The sequence below is a fragment of the Athene noctua genome, chromosome 2 (assembly GCF_965140245.1).
Source record: "Athene noctua chromosome 2, bAthNoc1.hap1.1, whole genome shotgun sequence".
Lineage (NCBI taxonomy): Eukaryota > Metazoa > Chordata > Aves > Strigiformes > Strigidae > Athene > Athene noctua.
This window is the reverse complement of record NC_134038.1, coordinates 38,824,478-38,845,994: the sequence shown is the minus strand read 5'-3', so window position 1 is coordinate 38,845,994 and position 21,517 is coordinate 38,824,478. Positions and strand designations below refer to the sequence as shown.

At 49.4% G+C, this 21,517-nt stretch overlaps 1 protein-coding gene and 18 non-coding genes across 20 annotated transcripts in view; 1 reads left to right on the top strand and 18 right to left on the bottom strand.

Moving 5' to 3' along the window:
- Nucleotides 1-232: 232 nt before the first annotated feature.
- Nucleotides 233-21,517, top strand: part of DNAJC5B (DnaJ heat shock protein family (Hsp40) member C5 beta) — a 31,658-nt gene continuing 10,373 nt past the window's right edge. Inside the window, exons 1-3 of one of the 2 annotated variants that reach the window (XM_074897698.1) lie at nucleotides 233-346; nucleotides 2,940-3,070; nucleotides 20,860-21,073. In XM_074897698.1, the coding sequence (XP_074753799.1) occupies nucleotides 2,964-3,070; nucleotides 20,860-21,073 (321 nt within the window). In that variant the 5' untranslated portion in view covers nucleotides 233-346; nucleotides 2,940-2,963. The remainder of the gene's footprint in view (nucleotides 347-2,939; nucleotides 3,071-20,859; nucleotides 21,074-21,517) is intronic. The other variant, XM_074897699.1, reaches the window with a different exon arrangement.
- TRNAY-GUA (transfer RNA tyrosine (anticodon GUA)) lies at nucleotides 5,616-5,704 on the bottom strand. Its single transcript is given in 2 exon segments — nucleotides 5,616-5,651; nucleotides 5,668-5,704. It is a non-coding gene; the product is annotated as a tRNA-Tyr (tRNA).
- TRNAA-AGC (transfer RNA alanine (anticodon AGC)) lies at nucleotides 6,444-6,516 on the bottom strand. The gene has a single exon. It is a non-coding gene; the product is annotated as a tRNA-Ala (tRNA).
- TRNAY-GUA (transfer RNA tyrosine (anticodon GUA)) lies at nucleotides 6,848-6,936 on the bottom strand. The gene is given in 2 exon segments: nucleotides 6,848-6,883; nucleotides 6,900-6,936. It is a non-coding gene; the product is annotated as a tRNA-Tyr (tRNA).
- TRNAA-AGC (transfer RNA alanine (anticodon AGC)) lies at nucleotides 7,676-7,748 on the bottom strand. Its single transcript has one exon. It is a non-coding gene; the product is annotated as a tRNA-Ala (tRNA).
- TRNAY-GUA (transfer RNA tyrosine (anticodon GUA)) lies at nucleotides 8,080-8,168 on the bottom strand. The gene is given in 2 exon segments: nucleotides 8,080-8,115; nucleotides 8,132-8,168. It is a non-coding gene; the product is annotated as a tRNA-Tyr (tRNA).
- On the bottom strand, nucleotides 8,892-8,964 carry TRNAA-AGC (transfer RNA alanine (anticodon AGC)). The gene has a single exon. It is a non-coding gene; the product is annotated as a tRNA-Ala (tRNA).
- Nucleotides 9,296-9,384, bottom strand: TRNAY-GUA (transfer RNA tyrosine (anticodon GUA)). Its single transcript is given in 2 exon segments — nucleotides 9,296-9,331; nucleotides 9,348-9,384. It is a non-coding gene; the product is annotated as a tRNA-Tyr (tRNA).
- TRNAA-AGC (transfer RNA alanine (anticodon AGC)) lies at nucleotides 10,108-10,180 on the bottom strand. Its single transcript has one exon. It is a non-coding gene; the product is annotated as a tRNA-Ala (tRNA).
- Nucleotides 10,512-10,600, bottom strand: TRNAY-GUA (transfer RNA tyrosine (anticodon GUA)). The gene is given in 2 exon segments: nucleotides 10,512-10,547; nucleotides 10,564-10,600. It is a non-coding gene; the product is annotated as a tRNA-Tyr (tRNA).
- Nucleotides 11,340-11,412, bottom strand: TRNAA-AGC (transfer RNA alanine (anticodon AGC)). Its single transcript has one exon. It is a non-coding gene; the product is annotated as a tRNA-Ala (tRNA).
- TRNAY-GUA (transfer RNA tyrosine (anticodon GUA)) lies at nucleotides 11,744-11,832 on the bottom strand. Its single transcript is given in 2 exon segments — nucleotides 11,744-11,779; nucleotides 11,796-11,832. It is a non-coding gene; the product is annotated as a tRNA-Tyr (tRNA).
- Nucleotides 12,976-13,064, bottom strand: TRNAY-GUA (transfer RNA tyrosine (anticodon GUA)). Its single transcript is given in 2 exon segments — nucleotides 12,976-13,011; nucleotides 13,028-13,064. It is a non-coding gene; the product is annotated as a tRNA-Tyr (tRNA).
- TRNAY-GUA (transfer RNA tyrosine (anticodon GUA)) lies at nucleotides 14,208-14,296 on the bottom strand. The gene is given in 2 exon segments: nucleotides 14,208-14,243; nucleotides 14,260-14,296. It is a non-coding gene; the product is annotated as a tRNA-Tyr (tRNA).
- On the bottom strand, nucleotides 15,440-15,528 carry TRNAY-GUA (transfer RNA tyrosine (anticodon GUA)). The gene is given in 2 exon segments: nucleotides 15,440-15,475; nucleotides 15,492-15,528. It is a non-coding gene; the product is annotated as a tRNA-Tyr (tRNA).
- Nucleotides 16,268-16,340, bottom strand: TRNAA-AGC (transfer RNA alanine (anticodon AGC)). The gene has a single exon. It is a non-coding gene; the product is annotated as a tRNA-Ala (tRNA).
- Nucleotides 16,672-16,760, bottom strand: TRNAY-GUA (transfer RNA tyrosine (anticodon GUA)). Its single transcript is given in 2 exon segments — nucleotides 16,672-16,707; nucleotides 16,724-16,760. It is a non-coding gene; the product is annotated as a tRNA-Tyr (tRNA).
- On the bottom strand, nucleotides 17,484-17,556 carry TRNAA-AGC (transfer RNA alanine (anticodon AGC)). The gene has a single exon. It is a non-coding gene; the product is annotated as a tRNA-Ala (tRNA).
- Nucleotides 17,888-17,976, bottom strand: TRNAY-GUA (transfer RNA tyrosine (anticodon GUA)). The gene is given in 2 exon segments: nucleotides 17,888-17,923; nucleotides 17,940-17,976. It is a non-coding gene; the product is annotated as a tRNA-Tyr (tRNA).

The following is a 21,517-nucleotide window of genomic DNA, read 5'->3' as shown; positions in this document are numbered from 1 at the left end:
ACAATTAACTAAATACACAGTTGTCCCATATTTTTTGGTGTCATTAACTCTCAGATATATCAGCCTTTAGGCTCATGAATGTTTTATTTGTTCTTTCATAGATTGTCCTGAGAGGTAACCAATTGGATACTAAACAAACAAACAAAAGGAGTAATCAGACTCCACTGACCTGTTTAACCTTGATTGCGAAGGATGAAAAGCAGCAGCTGAGTTTCTGTGGAACAGGGCTTCTGGCAGCACTTCCTTCTTTCCTTTTGGATTATATTGGCATATAGACACAGATATTGAACTGATAATGTTGTGAGTTTATACATGCCAGATTGTGTTCCATCACCTTTTGAAGCAGGTATGTTATTTGAATCACCTTGCCTTATTTTTCAGCACAAATCCGAAAAATGGGTATTGTAGAGAAGAGGCATACCATTACAACCCCTATATAAGATAGTTAATCTTGGATAGTAAAAAAATTTGTGCAGAAATAGCTAGAGGTCCCATCCTCTTTGGATATGTGGAATTGTTATCAGAATTTGGATTCTCTTTTAACATATTTTATTGTCATTCAGGGAAGGAAACAGTATTTTCTTGACTCTGTTCTACTGGAACAAAAGTACATAGCTTGAAAATAGGATTCTAATGTAATTTCAGACATCAGGAATATATCTAGTACTAAGACTGTAACTGTTATATCTTCCTTAATAAAGAGAGCATAACTTTTTCTAGAAAAGTGTCATTTCATTGTTTTTTTAGTATTTTATAGTACTGCTTTAAGTAAGTAAGAAATAATTTTAAGTAGCTAGACCTTCAGGGTGATTAATCCCTAGAAGACTGAATAGGCTAGTGAGTCTAAATTTTCATAGCTGACTAGATTATTAAAATTATTTTATGAGAAAGTATAAATTCCATGACTTTTTAGTTCTTCAGAATAAAATCCATCGTAACTTTAATTTTATGTTATGCTTCAGGGTTACCATCTACCCAATCAGTATTATGTAATGGAATTTAAAAATAATGCTGTATATCTGTGACTTCACATGGTTGCCCACCATTATCCTGTGCATTAACAGGCTTGATGTCCCTTGCATGATTCCAGTGTGATCAAGATAGATCCCAGGATTATATTATTAAATATGCTCTGGACATACTGTTATTAACAAGTAGCATTGTAATTATGCAGGTGGTAAAGTAATATCTAGATGCTCATATATAATTTTGTTCTTAATTGTTAGTTTAAAAACAAAAGTTCAGTCCCTTTAGTTGATGCTTTGATACGACACTTAAAAGTAGGAAGGAATTTTTTTCCAGCAGAAATTTAGAACACACCCTAAATTGTGTGTTAGTTTTATTAGAAAAGGAATACATCAAAGTAAATATGAATAAATTTAGGTCTTTTGGTAAATCAGATACTATGTGCCAGAATTACTCAGTGAATTATATTTCTGTGTACATTTAGATGGTATTTGATTTTCTCTTTGGTATTGAACAAAGCCAAAGAGCTTAAAAGTGTTACACGACTGGTTCTGAACATAGGTTCAGAACCTATGTGGCCTAGTAAATAATACATGAATAATGGCAAGATAGTGTTTCTAGTTCAGCAATGAGAAGGGTGAAATAGCAGTGGGTAGTCTTATCTAACAAAACAGGTTCTCAGAAATTTTTCTTATGGCTGGGTTACAGCTCACTTTTAGCCTTTTTCTGTGATCACTTCTCAACATTTGGAGAAGAGTGCAACATACATAGAAATAAACAGGTTGTGGTGAGAGTTTTGTTGTGGCAAGTCCACGATCAAAGAGCTGCACCTTTCTCTTCTGAATGATAGGTATCTATATCTGGTGTTTTAAATTATGGTTTATATGAGTTTCTTCATGTCATTGCCTAGCATTAGCTATGTCTGATTTAAAAATGCTTGGTTCTTCAAATCCAGAAGCATGAACTATGAACTGTAAGGAGATAGTAGAGCCACTCAGTGGAGAATCACTTGTTTGTCTGCTTTGCTTCTGTGATGAAAGAAGGAATGAATGATAGATCTGAAGTGGATTAAATCTGTCAGCCTATGCTTAGCCTTTATTTGCTCTATACTTTAAAGGCACCTTTTAAAATTTATCACAAGCTCATGAATTCAACCCAAAGTCTTGTATCTCAAATAATAGGACCCCAATTGATGTCAGTATTTTCCATGCATAAGTTTGAAATAAATGGTTGCTTTTGTAATACTGAGGTCAATTCTTGCTATCTAGCTTCATTGCCTATGTCCAGATTCATTCCACCTGCCCTCAGGCACATGAGTTGGGACTGCAGTCATCCTGAGCACACTGTAGTAGAGGTAATAGGGAGAAAGTGCTTGGTTGGTTGGCCGCTGAGTATGTAGCTCTGTCTGTTGACAATATAAGGAATCTAGTTTGACTAAGTTTGAAACTTAATCACTTAACTTGGGCACCTAAAATTGGTTAGGCTGAATGTGAGTCCTTGTGTTGAGAAAGTAAAAATTCACCACTGTGTTGCATTAGGTTATACTTAGAGGTACAAAGGTCTTACCCCACTTCAGGAAGTCAATAGCCTTAACAAATAGTAGAATTATTCTTCTAAGACTTAGAAAAGATGTAAACAAACACCAATAAAAGTAGGTGGAAATACTATGTGCAGGCTTTAATGCTATAGGAAATTTAGCCATTCATTTCAGTGAGAGCAACATCAAGCCATTAATACGAACAGTGATACCTAGCACAAGACCTTCTGTTTTTTGTTTTGGTTTTCCATTTTCTTAAATAATTGTAAAATATCTTAAGGGATAGAGGATAATTTAGAGGAGATTTTATATTAATTTCACTTTCATGTATCTTTAACTTTTTACTACCTGGTTAAAGTCTATTAAAATAAACAATAAGAAATACTACCCATATATACTTGCAGTCCCTGCTATTTGGAATTCTGTTCTACATTAGCAGCTTTGGTAATGTACTGCTAACATGGCTGAACAACGGCAGCGTGCTTTGTCAACGGCAGGGGAAGCGTTATATGAAATCCTGGCCCTAGAGAAGGGAGCAACGCATGATGAGATTAAGAAGTCCTACAGGTATGTAAAATGTGCTTTGCAACATGTCTAAAAATGCTTGTGCGTCTGGCATGATTATGATGGCAAAACTGTCTGAGTTACCTGCACTGTAGACACTGATTGTTACAACGTGGTTTTTGTACCATGCGCCTGCAAAGATTCAGAGATGACGCAATGTGAATCTATCGATTTCATCCCACAAGCAATCTGTGTGCTTCATCTAAAATGTTTTAATCTAGTTGAACGAGAGGTCAGACTGTTAGGATAAAATAATGCAGACTATGCTTGTGAAGTGCAGTCTCTGAATACTGCACCCAGTTCTCATGATAGCATCTTTTCCTGAAATATGTTGAAAAGTAATGCCAATGCAGAAAAGTGTTATAATAACAATTCAAGAACTAGAGACAGGAGTTTGATCAGTTTCTCTTGTCATAAAGAAGATAACTGATAGATTATTTGATTATACTGTGTAATATTTTTGAAGGGAAAAATGTAGGTGTGAGAGTATTCTTCACTTTATGAAGGCAGGCATAACCAAAACCCGTGCTTGGAATATAGAAGTAATTTGAACTGAAAGCGACGCATGGTTTTAACAGTAAGCGTAACCAACTGCTGAAATATACTGGCAGAGGAAATGGTAGGTTCTTATTAAAAAAGAAGAGAGGACTTTAAGTTTTACTCAAACACAAGTTATCAAAATGGTGAAAAGTATTTTATTGTTGAAATGTAACAAAACCTAGAAGTAAGACTAGAAGATTTTATGGGTCATTTTGCTTTTATATCTGTTCTGCTGCTATTGAAAGAGAAAAAACTTTAAATGTCATGAGTTAAATAGATGTTCTTGACATCAAAATATGCTAGACATGTACTTGCAGGTTTAATAAATGTAGTAAAACTTTTATTACAGCATCGTTCTGGGTGTAGTTGGTTGCACTGTATTACCAGTCAAACTTTACCAAGACTTGCTTCTCCTCTCAAATGTAAGAATATATTTGAAGTAAAAAAGGGGTTATGAAATAGATCTACTTGCATCACTGTTTAGCTTGAACTTTGCTGGCACTCTGTCTTATGTGTTTTTGAAAAAACTGCATCGCTCCCACTTTCTGTTTCTAATGGAGGTGGGAGAAGTAGTGAATGTCCAAACTTTTCACACAGTGGAAAGAAAACTGTTGAAGTCCCATGGTTCTGCTGTATCAAAACTCATGTTTTCCTGTTGCATTTACATTTAATTTTCTGGGAAGGAGGCCTTCTTTAATCCCCAAAGGAGAGAGTTGTCATGGAAGAATGTAGAATGGAATTAACTTTATTTAATGCTAAACATGCATACAGATGATTTACACAGTGATCTATGGTAAAACTTAGCGTGGTGCTTTATCCATCTTTATTAGTAATTACAGAAAAAAAAGGCTGCTTCTGAATAAAGTGGAAATGTCAGAGGGATTCACTTTTAATGGAATAGCTGTAAATATTTGCAAGATAAAATGATGAGTCAGTCTCATATATTTGCTTTAATTATCTTTTAATGAATGTTAATCCAAAAATCTGCTGCTGAACTGGTATTCTTTAGTACAAGGTATAAAACCAGCAATACCTGATTCCGAGTTTTCTACCATTATTAATTAAGTCAGTATTAATCATAGTAGCACAGCCCAGGGCAAAATTTTCTTTTTAATAAACATGACAGAGATACATCTCTATGCTTTTATTTGGAGTCTGGCACAATCTGATATATCAAAGAATAAAGTTAGCAGGCTTATAATCAACAGAAATTCAAAGGAGATGTGTTTATCTTCAATACACAATGAAAATAATATTTAGAGAGATATTTGGCATAAAAAATAAAACTCTACTTTGACTTCAGCTTTCTGGTCTGACAATGAAGTAATAAGCAGAGACATACACTCTTTCTACTTTTTTATTCAGAAGTATATAAAGGAATAGATTCATACATTATGAACAACATAGAAAGTACACTGAAAACTCTGGATGAGAATTCACACTGGATATTATGATTTTCATTAGAAATGCGTAAGTAACAGTGAATGACATTAAATGACCACCTAACACACAGGACTAATAGCTTCTTTAGACCTATAACAAGGGCAAGTGAAGCTCCTCAACCCTAGGGCACCATGGCCTAGGCCAAGGGGAACGAAAAGCATTGGAGAATGCGGGCATCGATCTCGCTGCCTCTCACATGCTAAGCGAGCGCTCTACCACTTGAGCTAATTCCCCAGCCCACAGCCCCTGCCTGAGGTCCTCTCCCCGCACAGGCAGCCACCTTGACCCAGGCTGGCCCTGCCGCACATCTTGGGCCTCCCATTGGGGTTGCTCTCACACCGCCAGCAACTCACACACTGGCTTCCCTGTTGGACGCGACCCCTGACAAGCCCAGTGCGCGGGTGCCACCATCCCCTGCGCTGGGTTCAGCCCACACTGGCTTGGGTGGTGCTCCTCCCGGCCTCAGGCAAGAGCTCAAGGCTGGGCAGCCCTTGAAGTGGAGCCATCCAGGCAGTGCTAAAAAGGCAGAGGTGCCGCAGGGCCTGGGCCAGAGCCAAAAGGGCGCTCCTTCGAGCCGGAGTTGAACCAGCGACCTAAGGATGGCCGTGCAAGGGAGCCTACAGTCCTCCGCTCTACCAGCTGAGCTATCGAAGGAATCATGGGGTTCTGCCCACTGCCTCGCCCATCACACACTCATCCAACACTTCACTATCCGCAATGCACTCTGATGCCTCTAGCCCAGCATTCCTCTCCAGACACACTCAGCTCCATCATCCTGCTCCCTTGCTCAACCCTACAGCCCGTCAATTTGTGCAAGCACACAGACACAAAGGCTCCGTGGGCTCCTTGCACGGCATCTTCTTCTGCGGGACTCTCCTCCTATGGCTAAAAGGAGCTTACCCATACGCTGCTGCAGTTTCCCTCGCTTCAGTTTCACCGTGCTCCCTTTTGCCTTCCGGCCAAGCACCCGACTGATGCACAGCCATTCCTCTACACAGAAACATCATCCTACGAACTGGCAGGTCGTACGGAAGCTCCCCGATCCTCTCGTTCTCCATGATGACCATGCCCACTGTCCTCAGCCCATATTCAGAGAGAAAACCCTCCATTCCCTGTGCTTTTTGATGGCCCTGCAATGAGGCTGCTCCATTGCATTGATGCCCTTCCTCTTTGGGGGAGCGGGAAAAAGTACCGAGGAGGACATCTGACGACTGTCAAGCAAAGAGGGAGAAATTCCCTTCCTCCGGTAAACTGCCCGAACTGCTCTTGATAGAGCCCTGGATATCGTCCTCCTCTATAAAGCATGGGCACACCAAGTTCTCCCCGCAGACGCCAGAGGACAGAGGGCCCCAGGCCAAGGGCCCTGTGTCCAGGCAAAGGGAACGAAAAGCACTGGAGAATGCGGGCATCGATCCCGCTGCCTCTCACATGCTAAGCGAGCGCTCTACCACTTGAGCTAATTCCCCAGCCCACAGCCCCTGCCTGAGGTCTTCTCCCCGCACAGGCAGCCACCTTGACCCAGGCTGGCCCTGCCGCACATCTTGGGCCTCCCACTGGGGTTGCTCTCACACCGCCAGCAACTCACACACTGGCTTCCCTGTTGGACGCGACCCCTGACAAGCCCAGTGCGCGGGTGCCACCATCCCCTGCGCTGGGTTCAGCCCACACTGGCTTGGGTGGTGCTCCTCCCGGCCTCAGGCAAGAGCTCAAGGCTGGGCAGCCCTTGAAGTGGAGCCATCCAGGCAGTGCTAAAAAGGCAGAGGTGCCGCAGGGCCTGGGCCAGAGCCAAAAGGGCGCTCCTTCGAGCTGGAGTTGAACCAGCGACCTAAGGATGGCCGTGCAAGGGAGCCTACAGTCCTCCGCTCTACCAGCTGAGCTATCGAAGGAATCATGGGGTTCTGCCCACTGCCTCGCCCATCACACACTCATCCAACACTTCACTATCCGCAGTGCACTCTGATGCCTCTAGCCCAGCATTCCTCTCCAGACACACTCAGCTCCATCATCCTGCTCCCTTGCTCAACCCTACAGCCCGTCAATTTGTGCAAGCACACAGACACAAAGGCTCCGTGGGCTCCTTGCACGGCATCTTCTTCTGCGGGACTCTCCTCCTATGGCTAAAAGGAGCTTACCCATACCCTGCTGCAGTTTCCCTCGCTTCAGTTTCACCATGCTCCCTTTTGCCTTCCGGCCAAGCACCCGACTGATGCACAGCCATTCCTCTACACAGAAACCTCATCCTACGAACTGGCAGGTCGTGCGGAAGTTCCCCGATCCTCCCGTTCTCCATGATGACCATGCCCACTGTCCTCAGCCCATATTCAGAGAGAAAACCCTCCATTCCCTGTGCTTTTTGATGGCCCTGCAATGAGGCTGCTGCATTGCATTGACACCCTTCCTCTTTGGGGGAGCGGGAAAAAGTACCGAGGAGGACATCTGACGACTGTCAAGCAAAGAGGGAGAAATTCCCTACCTCCGGTAAACTGCCCGAACTGCTCTTGATAGAGCCCTGGATGTCGTCCTCCTCTGTAAAGCCTGGGCACACCAAGTTCTCCCCGCAGACGCCAGAGGACAGAGGGCCCCAGGCCAAGGGCCCTGTGTCCAGGCAAAGGGAACGAAAAGCATTGGAGAATGCGGGCATCGATCCCGCTGCCTCTCGCATGCTAAGCGAGCGCTCTACCACTTGAGCTAATTCCCCAGCCCACAGCCCCTGCCTGAGGTCCTCTCCCCGCACAGGCAGCCACCTTGACCCAGGCTGGCCCTGCCGCACATCTTGGGCCTCCCATTGGGGTTGCTCTCACACCGCCAGCAACTCACACACTGGCTTCCCTGTTGGACGCGACCCCTGACAAGCCCAGTGCGCGGGTGCCACCATCCCCTGCGCTGGGTTCAGCCCACACTGGCTTGGGTGGTGCTCCTCCCGGCCTCAGGCAAGAGCTCAAGGCTGGGCAGCCCTTGAAGTGGAGCCATCCAGGCAGTGCTAAAAAGGCAGAGGTGCCGCAGGGCCTGGGCCAGAGCCAAAAGGGCGCTCCTTCGAGCCGGAGTTGAACCAGCGACCTAAGGATGGCCGTGCAAGGGAGCCTACAGTCCTCCGCTCTACCAGCTGAGCTATCGAAGGAATCATGGGGTTCTGCCCACTGCCTCGCCCATCACACACTCATCCAACACTTCACTATCCGCAATGCACTCGCATTCCTCTCCAGACACACTCAGCTCCATCATCCTGCTCCCTTGCTCAACCCTACAGCCCGTCAATTTGTGCAAGCACACAGACACAAAGGCTCCGTGGGCTCCTTGCACGGCATCTTCGTCTGCGGGACTCTCCTGCTATGGCTAAATGGAGCTTACCCATACACTGCTGCAGCTTCCCTCGCTTCAGTTTCACCGTGCTCCCTTTTGCCTTCCGGCCAAGCACCCGACTGATGCACAGCCATTCCTCTACACAGAAACCTCATCCTACGAACTGGCAGGTCGTGCAGAAGTTCCCCGATCCTCCCGTTCTCCATGATGACCATGCCCACTGTCCTCAGCCCATATTCAGAGAGAAAACCCTACATTCCCTGTGCTTTTTGATGGCCCTGCAATGAGGCTGCTCCATTGCATTGATACCCTTCCTCTATGGGGGAGCGAGAAAAAGTACCGAGGAGGACATCTGACGACTGTCAAGCAAAGAGGGAGAAATTCCCTTCCTCCGGTAAACTGCCCGAACTGCTCTTGATAGAGCCCTGGATGTCGTCCTCCTCTATAAAGCCGGGGCACACCAAGTTCTCCCCGCAGACGCCAGAGGACAGAGGGCCCCAGGCCAAGGGCCCTGTGTCCAGGCAAAGGGAACGAAAAGCATTGGAGAATGCGGGCATCGATCCCGCTGCCTCTCGCATGCTAAGCGAGCGCTCTACCACTTGAGCTAATTCCCCAGCCCACAGCCCCTGCCTGAGGTCCTCTCCCCGCACAGGCAGCCACCTTGACCCAGGCTGGCCCTGCCGCACATCTTGGGCCTCCCATTGGGGTTGCTCTCACACCGCCAGCAACTCACACACTGGCTTCCCTGTTGGACGCGACCCCTGACAAGCCCAGTGCGCGGGTGCCACCATCCCCTGCGCTGGGTTCAGCCCACACTGGCTTGGGTGGTGCTCCTCCCGGCCTCAGGCAAGAGCTCAAGGCTGGGCAGCCCTTGAAGTGGAGCCATCCAGGCAGTGCTAAAAAGGCAGAGGTGCCGCAGGGCCTGGGCCAGAGCCAAAAGGGCGCTCCTTCGAGCCGGAGTTGAACCAGCGACCTAAGGATGGCCGTGCAAGGGAGCCTACAGTCCTCCGCTCTACCAGCTGAGCTATCGAAGGAATCATGGGGTTCTGCCCACTGCCTCGCCCATCACACACTCATCCAACACTTCACTATCCGCAGTGCACTCGCATTCCTCTCCAGACACACTCAGCTCCATCATCCTGCTCCCTTGCTCAACCCTACAGCCCGTCAATTTGTGCAAGCACACAGACACAAAGGCTCCGTGGGCTCCTTGCACGGCATCTTCGTCTGCGGGACTCTCCTGCTATGGCTAAATGGAGCTTACCCATACTCTGCTGCAGTTTCCCTCGCTTCAGTTTCACCGTGCTCCCTTTTGCCTTCCGGCCAAGCACCCGACTGATGCACAGCCATTCCTCTACACAGAAACCTCATCCTACGAACTGGCAGGTCGTGCAGAAGTTCCCCGATCCTCCCGTTCTCCATGATGACCATGCCCACTGTCCTCAGCCCATATTCAGAGAGAAAACCCTACATTCCCTGTGCTTTTTGATGGCCCTGCAATGAGGCTGCTCCATTGCATTGATACCCTTCCTCTATGGGGGAGCGAGAAAAAGTACCGAGGAGGACATCTGACGACTGTCAAGCAAAGAGGGAGAAATTCCCTTCCTCCGGTAAACTGCCCGAACTGCTCTTGATAGAGCCCTGGATGTCGTCCTCCTCTATAAAGCCGGGGCACACCAAGTTCTCCCCGCAGACGCCAGAGGACAGAGGGCCCCAGGCCAAGGGCCCTGTGTCCAGGCAAAGGGAACGAAAAGCATTGGAGAATGCGGGCATCGATCCCGCTGCCTCTCGCATGCTAAGCGAGCGCTCTACCACTTGAGCTAATTCCCCAGCCCACAGCCCCTGCCTGAGGTCCTCTCCCCGCACAGGCAGCCACCTTGACCCAGGCTGGCCCTGCCGCACATCTTGGGCCTCCCATTGGGGTTGCTCTCACACCGCCAGCAACTCACACACTGGCTTCCCTGTTGGACGCGACCCCTGACAAGCCCAGTGCGCGGGTGCCACCATCCCCTGCGCTGGGTTCAGCCCACACTGGCTTGGGTGGTGCTCCTCCCGGCCTCAGGCAAGAGCTCAAGGCTGGGCAGCCCTTGAAGTGGAGCCATCCAGGCAGTGCTAAAAAGGCAGAGGTGCCGCAGGGCCTGGGCCAGAGCCAAAAGGGCGCTCCTTCGAGCCGGAGTTGAACCAGCGACCTAAGGATGGCCGTGCAAGGGAGCCTACAGTCCTCCGCTCTACCAGCTGAGCTATCGAAGGAATCATGGGGTTCTGCCCACTGCCTCGCCCATCACACACTCATCCAACACTTCACTATCCGCAATGCACTCTGATGCCTCTAGCCCAGCATTCCTCTCCAGACACACTCAGCTCCATCATCCTGCTCCCTTGCTCAACCCTACAGCCCGTCAATTTGTGCAAGCACACAGACACAAAGGCTCCGTGGGCTCCTTGCACGGCATCTTCTTCTGCGGGACTCTGCTCCTATGGCTAAATGGAGCTTACCCATACTCTGCTGCAGCTTCCCTCGCTTCAGTTTCACCGTGCTCCCTTTTGCCTTCCGGCCAAGCACCCGACTGATGCACAGCCATTCCTCTACACAGAAACATCATCCTACGAACTGGCAGGTCGTACGGAAGCTCCCCGATCCTCTCGTTCTCCATGATGACCATGCCCACTGTCCTCAGCCCATATTCAGAGAGAAAACCCTCCATTCCCTGTGCTTTTTGATGGCCCTGCAATGAGGCTGCTCCATTGCATTGATGCCCTTCCTCTTTGGGGGAGCGGGAAAAAGTACCGAGGAGGACATCTGACGACTGTCAAGCAAAGAGGGAGAAATTCCCTTCCTCCGGTAAACTGCCCGAACTGCTCTTGATAGAGCCCTGGATGTCGTCCTCCTCTATAAAGCCTGGGCACACCAAGTTCTCCCCGCAGACGCCAGAGGACAGAGGGCCCCAGGCCAAGGGCCCTGTGTCCAGGCAAAGGGAACGAAAAGCACTGGAGAATGCGGGCATCGATCCCGCTGCCTCTCACATGCTAAGCGAGCGCTCTACCACTTGAGCTAATTCCCCAGCCCACAGCCCCTGCCTGAGGTCTTCTCCCCGCACAGGCAGCCACCTTGACCCAGGCTGGCCCTGCCGCACATCTTGGGCCTCCCATTGGGGTTGCTCTCACACCGCCAGCAACTCACACACTGGCTTCCCTGTTGGACGCGACCCCTGACAAGCCCAGTGCGCGGGTGCCACCATCCCCTGCGCTGGGTTCAGCCCACACTGGCTTGGGTGGTGCTCCTCCCGGCCTCAGGCAAGAGCTGAAGGCTGGGCAGCCCTTGAAGTGGAGCCATCCAGGCAGTGCTAAAAAGGCAGAGGTGCCGCAGGGCCTGGGCCAGAGCCAAAAGGGCACTCCTTCGAGCTGGAGTTGAACCAGCGACCTAAGGATGGCCGTGCAAGGGAGCCTACAGTCCTCCGCTCTACCAGCTGAGCTATCGAAGGAATCATGGGGTTCTGCCCACTGCCTCGCCCATCACACACTCATCCAACACTTCACTATCCGCAGTGCACTCTGATGCCTCTAGCCCAGCATTCCTCTCCAGACACACTCAGCTCCATCATCCTGCTCCCTTGCTCAACCCTACAGCCCGTCAATTTGTGCAAGCACACAGACACAAAGGCTCCGTGGGCTCCTTGCAAGGCATCTTCTTCTGCGGGACTCTCCTCCTATGGCTAAAAGGAGCTTACCCATACGCTGCTGCAGTTTCCCTCGCTTCAGTTTCACCGTGCTCCCTTTTGCCTTCCGGCCAAGCACCCGACTGATGCACAGCCATTCCTCTACACAGAAACCTCATCCTACGAACTGGCAGGTCGTGCAGAAGTTCCCCGATCCTCCCGTTCTCCATGATGACCATGCCCACTGTCCTCAGCCCATATTCAGAGAGAAAACCCTCCATTCCCTGTGCTTTTAGATGGCCCTGCAATGAGGCTGCTCCATTGCATTGATACCCTTCCTCTTTGGGGGAGCGGGAAAAAGTACCGAGGAGGACATCTGACGACTGTCAAGCAAAGAGGGAGAAATTCCCTTCCTCCGGTAAACTGCCCGAACTGCTCTTGATAGAGCCCTGGATGTCATCCTCCTCTATAAAGCCTGGGCACACCAAGTTCTCCCCGCAGACGCCAGAGGACAGAGGGCCCCAGGCCAAGGGCCCTGTGTCCAGGCAAAGGGAACGAAAAGCACTGGAGAATGCGGGCATCGATCCCGCTGCCTTTCACATGCTAAGCGAGCGCTCTACCACTTGAGCTAATTCCCCAGCCCACAGCCCCTGCCTGAGGTCCTCTCCCCGCACAGGCAGCCACCTTGACCCAGGCTGGCCCTGCCGCACATCTTGGGCCTCCCATTGGGGTTGCTCTCACACCGCCAGCAACTCACACACTGGCTTCCCTGTTGGACGCGACCCCTGACAAGCCCAGTGCGCGGGTGCCACCATCCCCTGCGCTGGGTTCAGCCCACACTGGCTTGGGTGGTGCTCCTCCCGGCCTCAGGCAAGAGCTGAAGGCTGGGCAGCCCTTGAAGTGGAGCCATCCAGGCAGTGCTAAAAAGGCAGAGGTGCCGCAGGGCCTGGGCCAGAGCCAAAAGGGCGCTCCTTCGAGCCGGAGTTGAACCAGCGACCTAAGGATGGCCGTGCAAGGGAGCCTACAGTCCTCCGCTCTACCAGCTGAGCTATCGAAGGAATCATGGGGTTCTGCCCACTGCCTCGCCCATCACACACTCATCCAACACTTCACTATCCGCAATGCACTCTGATGCCTCTAGCCCAGCATTCCTCTCCAGACACACTCAGCTCCATCATCCTGCTCCCTTGCTCAACCCTACAGCCCGTCAATTTGTGCAAGCACACAGACACAAAGGCTCCGTGGGCTCCTTGCACGGCATCTTCTTCTGCGGGACTCTCCTCCTATGGCTAAAAGGAGCTTACCCATACGCTGCTGCAGTTTCCCTCGCTTCAGTTTCACCATGCTCCCTTTTGCCTTCCGGCCAAGCACCCGACTGATGCACAGCCATTCCTCTACACAGAAACCTCATCCTACGAACTGGCAGGTCGTACGGAAGCTCCCCGATTCTCCCGTTCTCCATGATGACCATGCCCACTGTCCTCAGCCCATATTCAGAGAGAAAACCCTCCATTCCCTGTGCTTTTTGATGGCCCTGCAATGAGGCTGCTCCATTGCATTGATGCCCTTCCTCTATGGGGGAGCGGGAAAAAGTACCGAGGAGGACATCTGACGACTGTCAAGCAAAGAGGGAGAAATTCCCTTCCTCCGGTAAACTGCCCGAACTGCTCTTGATAGAGCCCTGGATGTCGTCCTCCTCTGTAAAGCCTGGGCACACCAAGTTCTCCCCGCAGACGCCAGAGGACAGAGGGCCCCAGGCCAAGGGCCCTGTGTCCAGGCAAAGGGAACGAAAAGCATTGGAGAATGCGGGCATCGATCCCACTGCCTCTTGCATGCTAAGCGAGCGCTCTACCACTTGAGCTAATTCCCCAGCCCACAGCCCCTGCCTGAGGTCCTCTCCCCGCACAGGCAGCCACCTTGACCCAGGCTGGCCCTGCCGCACATCTTGGGCCTCCCATTGGGGTTGCTCTCACACCGCCAGCAACTCACACACTGGCTTCCCTGTTGGACGCGACCCCTGACAAGCCCAGTGCGCGGGTGCCACCATCCCCTGCGCTGGGTTCAGCCCACACTGGCTTGGGTGGTGCTCCTCCCGGCCTCAGGCAAGAGCTCAAGGCTGGGCAGCCCTTGAAGTGGAGCCATCCAGGCAGTGCTAAAAAGGCAGAGGTGCCGCAGGGCCTGGGCCAGAGCCAAAAGGGCGCTCCTTCGAGCCGGAGTTGAACCAGCGACCTAAGGATGGCCGTGCAAGGGAGCCTACAGTCCTCCGCTCTACCAGCTGAGCTATCGAAGGAATCATGGGGTTCTGCCCACTGCCTCGCCCATCACACACTCATCCAACACTTCACTATCCGCAGTGCACTCTGATGCCTCTAGCCCAGCATTCCTCTCCAGACACACTCAGCTCCATCATCCTGCTCCCTTGCTCAACCCTACAGCCCGTCAATTTGTGCAAGCACACAGACACAAAGGCTCCGTGGGCTCCTTGCAAGGCATCTTCTTCTGCGGGACTCTCCTCCTATGGCTAAAAGGAGCTTACCCATACGCTGCTGCAGTTTCCCTCGCTTCAGTTTCACCGTGCTCCCTTTTGCCTTCCGGCCAAGCACCCGACTGATGCACAGCCATTCCTCTACACAGAAACCTCATCCTACGAACTGGCAGGTCGTGCAGAAGTTCCCCGATCCTCCCGTTCTCCATGATGACCATGCCCACTGTCCTCAGCCCATATTCAGAGAGAAAACCCTCCATTCCCTGTGCTTTTTGATGGCCCTGCAATGAGGCTGCTCCATTGCATTGATACCCTTCCTCTTTGGGGGAGCGGGAAAAAGTACCGAGGAGGACATCTGACGACTGTCAAGCAAAGAGGGAGAAATTCCCTTCCTCCGGTAAACTGCCCGAACTGCTCTTGATAGAGCCCTGGATGTCGTCCTCCTCTATAAAGCCTGGGCACACCAAGTTCTCCCCGCAGACGCCAGAGGACAGAGGGCCCCAGGCCAAGGGCCCTGTGTCCAGGCAAAGGGAACGAAAAGCACTGGAGAATGCGGGCATCGATCCCGCTGCCTTTCACATGCTAAGCGAGCGCTCTACCACTTGAGCTAATTCCCCAGCCCACAGCCCCTGCCTGAGGTCCTCTCCCTGCACAGGCAGCCACCTTGACCCAGGCTGGCCCTGCCGCACATCTTGGGCCTCCCACTGGGGTTGCTCTCACACCGCCAGCAACTCACACACTGGCTTCCCTGTTGGACGCGACCCCTGACAAGCCCAGTGCGCGGGTGCCACCATCCCCTGCGCTGGGTTCAGCCCACACTGGCTTGGGTGGTGCTCCTCCCGGCCTCAGGCAAGAGCTCAAGGCTGGGCAGCCCTTGAAGTGGAGCCATCCAGGCAGTGCTAAAAAGGCAGAGGTGCCGCAGGGCCTGGGCCAGAGCCAAAAGGGCGCTCCTTCGAGCCGGAGTTGAACCAGCGACCTAAGGATGGCCGTGCAAGGGAGCCTACAGTCCTCCGCTCTACCAGCTGAGCTATCGAAGGAATCATGGGGTTCTGCCCACTGCCTCGCCCATCACACACTCATCCAACACTTCACTATCCGCAATGCACTCTGATGCCTCTAGCCCAGCATTCCTCTCCAGACACACTCAGCTCCATCATCCTGCTCCCTTGCTCAACCCTACAGCCCGTCAATTTGTGCAAGCACACAGACACAAAGGCTCCGTGGGCTCCTTGCACGGCATCTTCTTCTGCGGGACTCTCCTCCTATGGCTAAAAGGAGCTTACCCATACCCTGCTGCAGTTTCCCTCGCTTCAGTTTCACCATGCTCTCTTTTGCCTTCCGGCCAAGCACCCGACTGATGCACAGCCATTCCTCTACACAGAAACCTCATCCTACGAACTGGCAGGTCGTACGGAAGCTCCCCGATTCTCCCGTTCTCCATGATGACCATGCCCACTGTCCTCAGCCCATATTCAGAGAGAAAACCCTCCATTCCCTGTGCTTTTTGATGGCCCTGCAATGAGGCTGCTCCATTGCATTGATGCCCTTCCTCTATGGGGGAGCGGGAAAAAGTACCGAGGAGGACATCTGACGACTGTCAAGCAAAGAGGGAGAAATTCCCTTCCTCCGGTAAACTGCCCGAACTGCTCTTGATAGAGCCCTGGATGTCGTCCTCCTCTGTAAAGCCTGGGCACACCAAGTTCTCCCCGCAGACGCCAGAGGACAGAGGGCCCCAGGCCAAGGGCCCTGTGTCCAGGCAAAGGGAACGAAAAGCATTGGAGAATGCGGGCATCGATCCCGCTGCCTCTCGCATGCTAAGCGAGCGCTCTACCACTTGAGCTAATTCCCCAGCCCACAGCCCCTGCCTGAGGTCCTCTCCCCGCACAGGCAGCCACCTTGACCCAGGCTGGCCCTGCCGCACATCTTGGGCCTCCCATTGGGGTTGCTCTCACACCGCCAGCAACTCACACACTGGCTTCCCTGTTGGACGCGACCCCTGACAAGCCCAGTGCGCGGGTGCCACCATCCCCTGCGCTGGGTTCAGCCCACACTGGCTTGGGTGGTGCTCCTCCCGGCCTCAGGCAAGAGCTCAAGGCTGGGCAGCCCTTGAAGTGGAGCCATCCAGGCAGTGCTAAAAAGGCAGAGGTGCCGCAGGGCCTGGGCCAGAGCCAAAAGGGCGCTCCTTCGAGCCGGAGTTGAACCAGCGACCTAAGGATGGCCGTGCAAGGGAGCCTACAGTCCTCCGCTCTACCAGCTGAGCTATCGAAGGAATCATGGGGTTCTGCCCACTGCCTCGCCCATCACACACTCATCCAACACTTCACTATCCGCAGTGCACTCGCATTCCTCTCCAGACACACTCAGCTCCATCATCCTGCTCCCTTGCTCAACCCTACAGCCCGTCAATTTGTGCAAGCACACAGACACAAAGGCTCCGTGGGCTCCTTGCATGGCATCTTCTTCTGCGGGACTCTCCTCCTATGGCTAAAAGGAGCTTACCCATACACTGCTGCAGTTTCCCTCGCTTCAGTTTCACCGTGCTCCCTTTTGCCTTCCGGCCAAGCACCCGACTGATGCACAGCCATTCCTCTACACAGAAACCTCATCCTACGAACTGGCAGGTCGTGCAGAAGTTCCCCGATCCTCCCGTTCTCCATGATGACCATGCCCACTGTCCTCAGCCCATATTCAGAGAGAAAACCCTCCATTCCCTGTGCTTTTAGATGGCCCTGCAATGAGGCTGCTCCATTGCATTGATACCCTTCCTCTTTGGGGGAGCGGGAAAAAGTACCGAGGAGGACATCTGACGACTGTCAAGCAAAGAGGGAGAAATTCCCTTCCTCCGGTAAACTGCTCGAACTGCTCTTGATAGAGCCCTGGATGTCATCCTCCTCTATAAAGCCTGGGCACACCAAGTTCTCCCCGCAGACGCCAGAGGACAGAGGGCCCCAGGCCAAGGGCCCTGTGTCCAGGCAAAGGGAACGAAAAGCATTGGAGAATGCGGGCATCGATCCCGCTGCCTCTCGCATGCTAAGCGAGCGCTCTACCACTTGAGCTAATTCCCCAGCCCACAGCCCCTGCCTGAGGTCCTCTCCCCGCACAGGCAGCCACCTTGACCCAGGCTGGCCCTGCCGCACATCTTGGGCCTCCCATTGGGGTTGCTCTCACACCGCCAGCAACTCACACACTGGCTTCCCTGTTGGACGCGACCCCTGACAAGCCCAGTGCGCGGGTGCCACCATCCCCTGCGCTGGGTTCAGCCCACACTGGCTTGGGTGGTGCTCCTCCCGGCCTCAGGCAAGAGCTCAAGGCTGGGCAGCCCTTGAAGTGGAGCCATCCAGGCAGTGCTAAATAGGCAGAGGTGCCGCAGGGCTTGGGCCAGAGCCAAAAGGGCGCTCCTTCGAGCCGGAGTTGAACCAGCGACCTAAGGATGGCCGTGCAAGGGAGCCTACAGTCCTCTGCTCTACTAGCTGAGCTATCGAAGTAATTAAATTTACATATCTTCCACTCTTTTATACTTCATAGCATAACCATTTCGCACCCTAAACAGCATGCTTTATTACTTCAAAAATGTTGCTCCCCTCACACAGATATACCCTTATCAGACCTAGTCCTCCAGCACAGTCTGGCCTGATCTCACCTGTCATGCTAATCCTCCCACTGACAGATATGCTGATCCTATTTTTCTACTTCATTTCTCTGCGTGACCTAGACATCTTGCAGTATAGCTATTTCTCTCCTTCTTGTCACTTTTCTCTGCAAATGCATCCCATTTCTTGCTGCTATAGCAGTTGAACTGGTGGTGGTCCCAAGTTGGTGAAGGAGAAGACCATTTATTGTAAGAAAACTTTGAATGCCCATAAATTCATGTGTTCTGTAAGGTACAACAAACTTCTGTGTTTGTTTCAGTCTTCATATTTTGGCTTCTTTTCTCTCTACTCAAAATGAACCACAATTATCACATAACTAGGCATGTCACTTTTCCAGAGACCCACAGGGGAATCTTCTATAGTTGTGATACTTCATGTTATGTCATAGAGGTTTGGTCTTTAATTTTGTTGTTTCTTGGGTTGGACCTAACACAGTCCTTTTTCTCACTCCTATGAATGGACCTACCAGTATATATATTTCTTTCCCATTATATATCTATCCATCTATACATTATATATCCATAAATAATCTTGAATTAGTATATGTTATCTAGGTGTGCAGGGAATTCTTTTGTTAAGGTACTATTTTTACTGAGGACAGTTTTCTCAAAATCAAAATAAGAACATATCTCATCTTTTGTTAACTTTACTATGTTGAAAGTAATTCTGTTACTATTCTAAAGCAGTACTAAGTAACTGAGTGTGCAACTAATATTTTTCACCTTTTCAAAACTACATTTTGTTCAAATTCTGATTTTTTTTTATTAGATTGTTTAGGATATGGAGAAAGCAGGAGATGTCTTTGTGTCTATAACAAAAGAAAGGGTAGAGATTGATTGTCTGATGCCTGCAACCATACATGGGTTTTGAAAGTAATACCTCTCCCATTTTTTTTTTTAAATTCTAATTGCTGGGGTTTGGTTTCAGCTAAGAAAAGAGATAGATTGCATAAGCTGCTTAAATACTTGGATGGCACATAATGTCATTAGTCATGCAAGACTTAGCTTGTTTCTCCAGTTCTCCTATTTCAACTTTTATTATGTATAAGATACCACAAGTTGAATATGACTGAAAAATTATGTTCAGGGTACCACATGCACAGTATATTAAATATGACTGAATGTGGTGACATAGCGCTTAGGGACATGGTGTAGTTGGGAACTGTCAGTGCTAGGTTAATGGTTGGACTAGATGATCTTCAAGATCTTTTCCAACCTAGATGATTCTGTGATTCTTTGAAGCCCTTCATGCTATCAGAGACTTGTTTAAGGAGTTATTTATGATGTATGAGAAGATTACTTGAGTTCAGTGTACAGAACTGAAGAGATCGTTGGCAGAGGCTGTTCCCAGGCTCATATCAGTCTTGATATTGTCAGAATGTCTCCGAGGCAGGAACTGTCATCAGGAGCAAAGCAGTCACATTTTACTAGGGGAGTAACTTGTACTGGGACTTCAATGGAATGTCAAGCAGGACTCCACTCTGAAGATAGATTTGTTAAAGGAAGTGTGGGCACACTGCCTTCACACCACAAATAATATTTTGGGGAATAACAGTCACGGCTAGCTCCTGAAACACTTGGAGAGACTAATTACAAAATGCAACATAGCTTGACTGAGGTGACAATCAGATTTAAAGCACTACTAAATCACTTCTGATGCCACTAGAGGTCAGCACTAGTCATTAAATAAATGTCCTGGAAAAATCTTCTTGCCAGTTCTTCAAAGGGAGTGGAGATTTTTTTAAAAGATACACTTCTGTCTATGCTTGTTTTGCACGTACTTGTGAGCTCATAGTGCCAGTGCTTCACCATGGTTGGAAGCAAACCCTCTTCTCTCAGCTGTGCTTCCCCAGCGCTGTCTGTGAGCCAAGAGTCCCACACTGTTCCTCTCAAGCTGCACCTGTCCTCAGATGCGATAGCACGGAATACAGGGGAGGCAGGCAGGACCTTTCCTAGACCTGTCCTGGCAAAGGTTTCCTACCAACATAAACAGTTCAGACCAGTTGACCATCAGCTTCCAGTGCTTTAAGGATTGTCTCAGAAGTGCAGCAGTGGGGAATTAGGCCTTAAGACAGGCACTTGAAACTGAGGCTAACTCACTATGCTTCTCCACCTTGTGCTTCAGAAAGATGCTTCCTTTCTATTGCAACTCCTTACTGTGTTTTCCTCCATCGCTGCCTGGACTTCTGCAAACACAAGACACTGTTTAAAAAATTTTAATATAGCTACTATTGATAGGCAATTGAATACAGAATTTTCTTTGGTATAAAGAAGATGATGGGATAAGCAGGGTGATTGTCATGTTTTTAAATGACTTTTAAAAAATCTTTATCTTTGTTGAAACCTGCTAAATGATGCAAATCAATTGGCAATCATAATGCAACAAATGCCTGTGATTTATTATCATGCTGCAATCTGTGCTTTCAGCATATATAACTGGCTCCTTTAACATGGTGGCTGACTCGATATCAATACACAAAGTTCATGCTCAGGGTAATAGAAACCCCTCTTTTACCAAAACTTTCATGTTCAGTCACTTTTTCTTCTACTGAATACATCAGATCTAGAAAAAGAGAAGGCTGTAAACACAGTTCCGACTTATTATATCTCTATTAAAGTATTTTGTCATGTTTTGTAAGTGTCCGTATATTTGTATACATGCACACATACAGCTAACATGTTTTTTCCTTTTTTTTTTTTTTTTTTTTTAATGCTTAAGAAAACTGGCTCTGAAATACCATCCCGACAAGAATCCAGACAATCCAGAGGCTGCAGAAAAATTTAAAGAGATCAACAATGCTCATGCAACACTGACTGATCTGTCCAAGCGAAACATTTATGACAAGTATGGATCATTAGGGCTCTATGTGGCAGAACAGTTTGGTGAGGAAAATGTTAACACCTACTTCATGCTGTCAAGCTGGTGGGCAAAGGTAAGCTGTTTTTCTGTTGGAAAACGAATGTTACAATGCACACAGACAATTACATACACAAGGAAGCACCTGAAAAACATGGTCTGTCTACAGGCTTAACAACTAGTAGGATCTGAATCTAAACAGCTACTAAAAGCTTAATTAAACAAAAACATTATCTGGAAAATCAACAGTGGCAAAATGTAATATAATACAGAATAGTGCTAATATGGAATGTTTTCTTCTCCTTTTTAACTTGGTAAATAGTTAAATGTTTTGTAACACTTTCAGACATTAATTAGATTTGAATCTAGTGCTTCAGGTTAATTTTGACTTTCTTTTCAGTAATGACTGAATAAAAATGACTCATTGTTCAAATACAAGAAGTCCCACTTATGTGACAACCAGTTAATAAGATAGTACAGTACAAATTTAGCTGTGTTCTTTGCTATATATAGTACACAG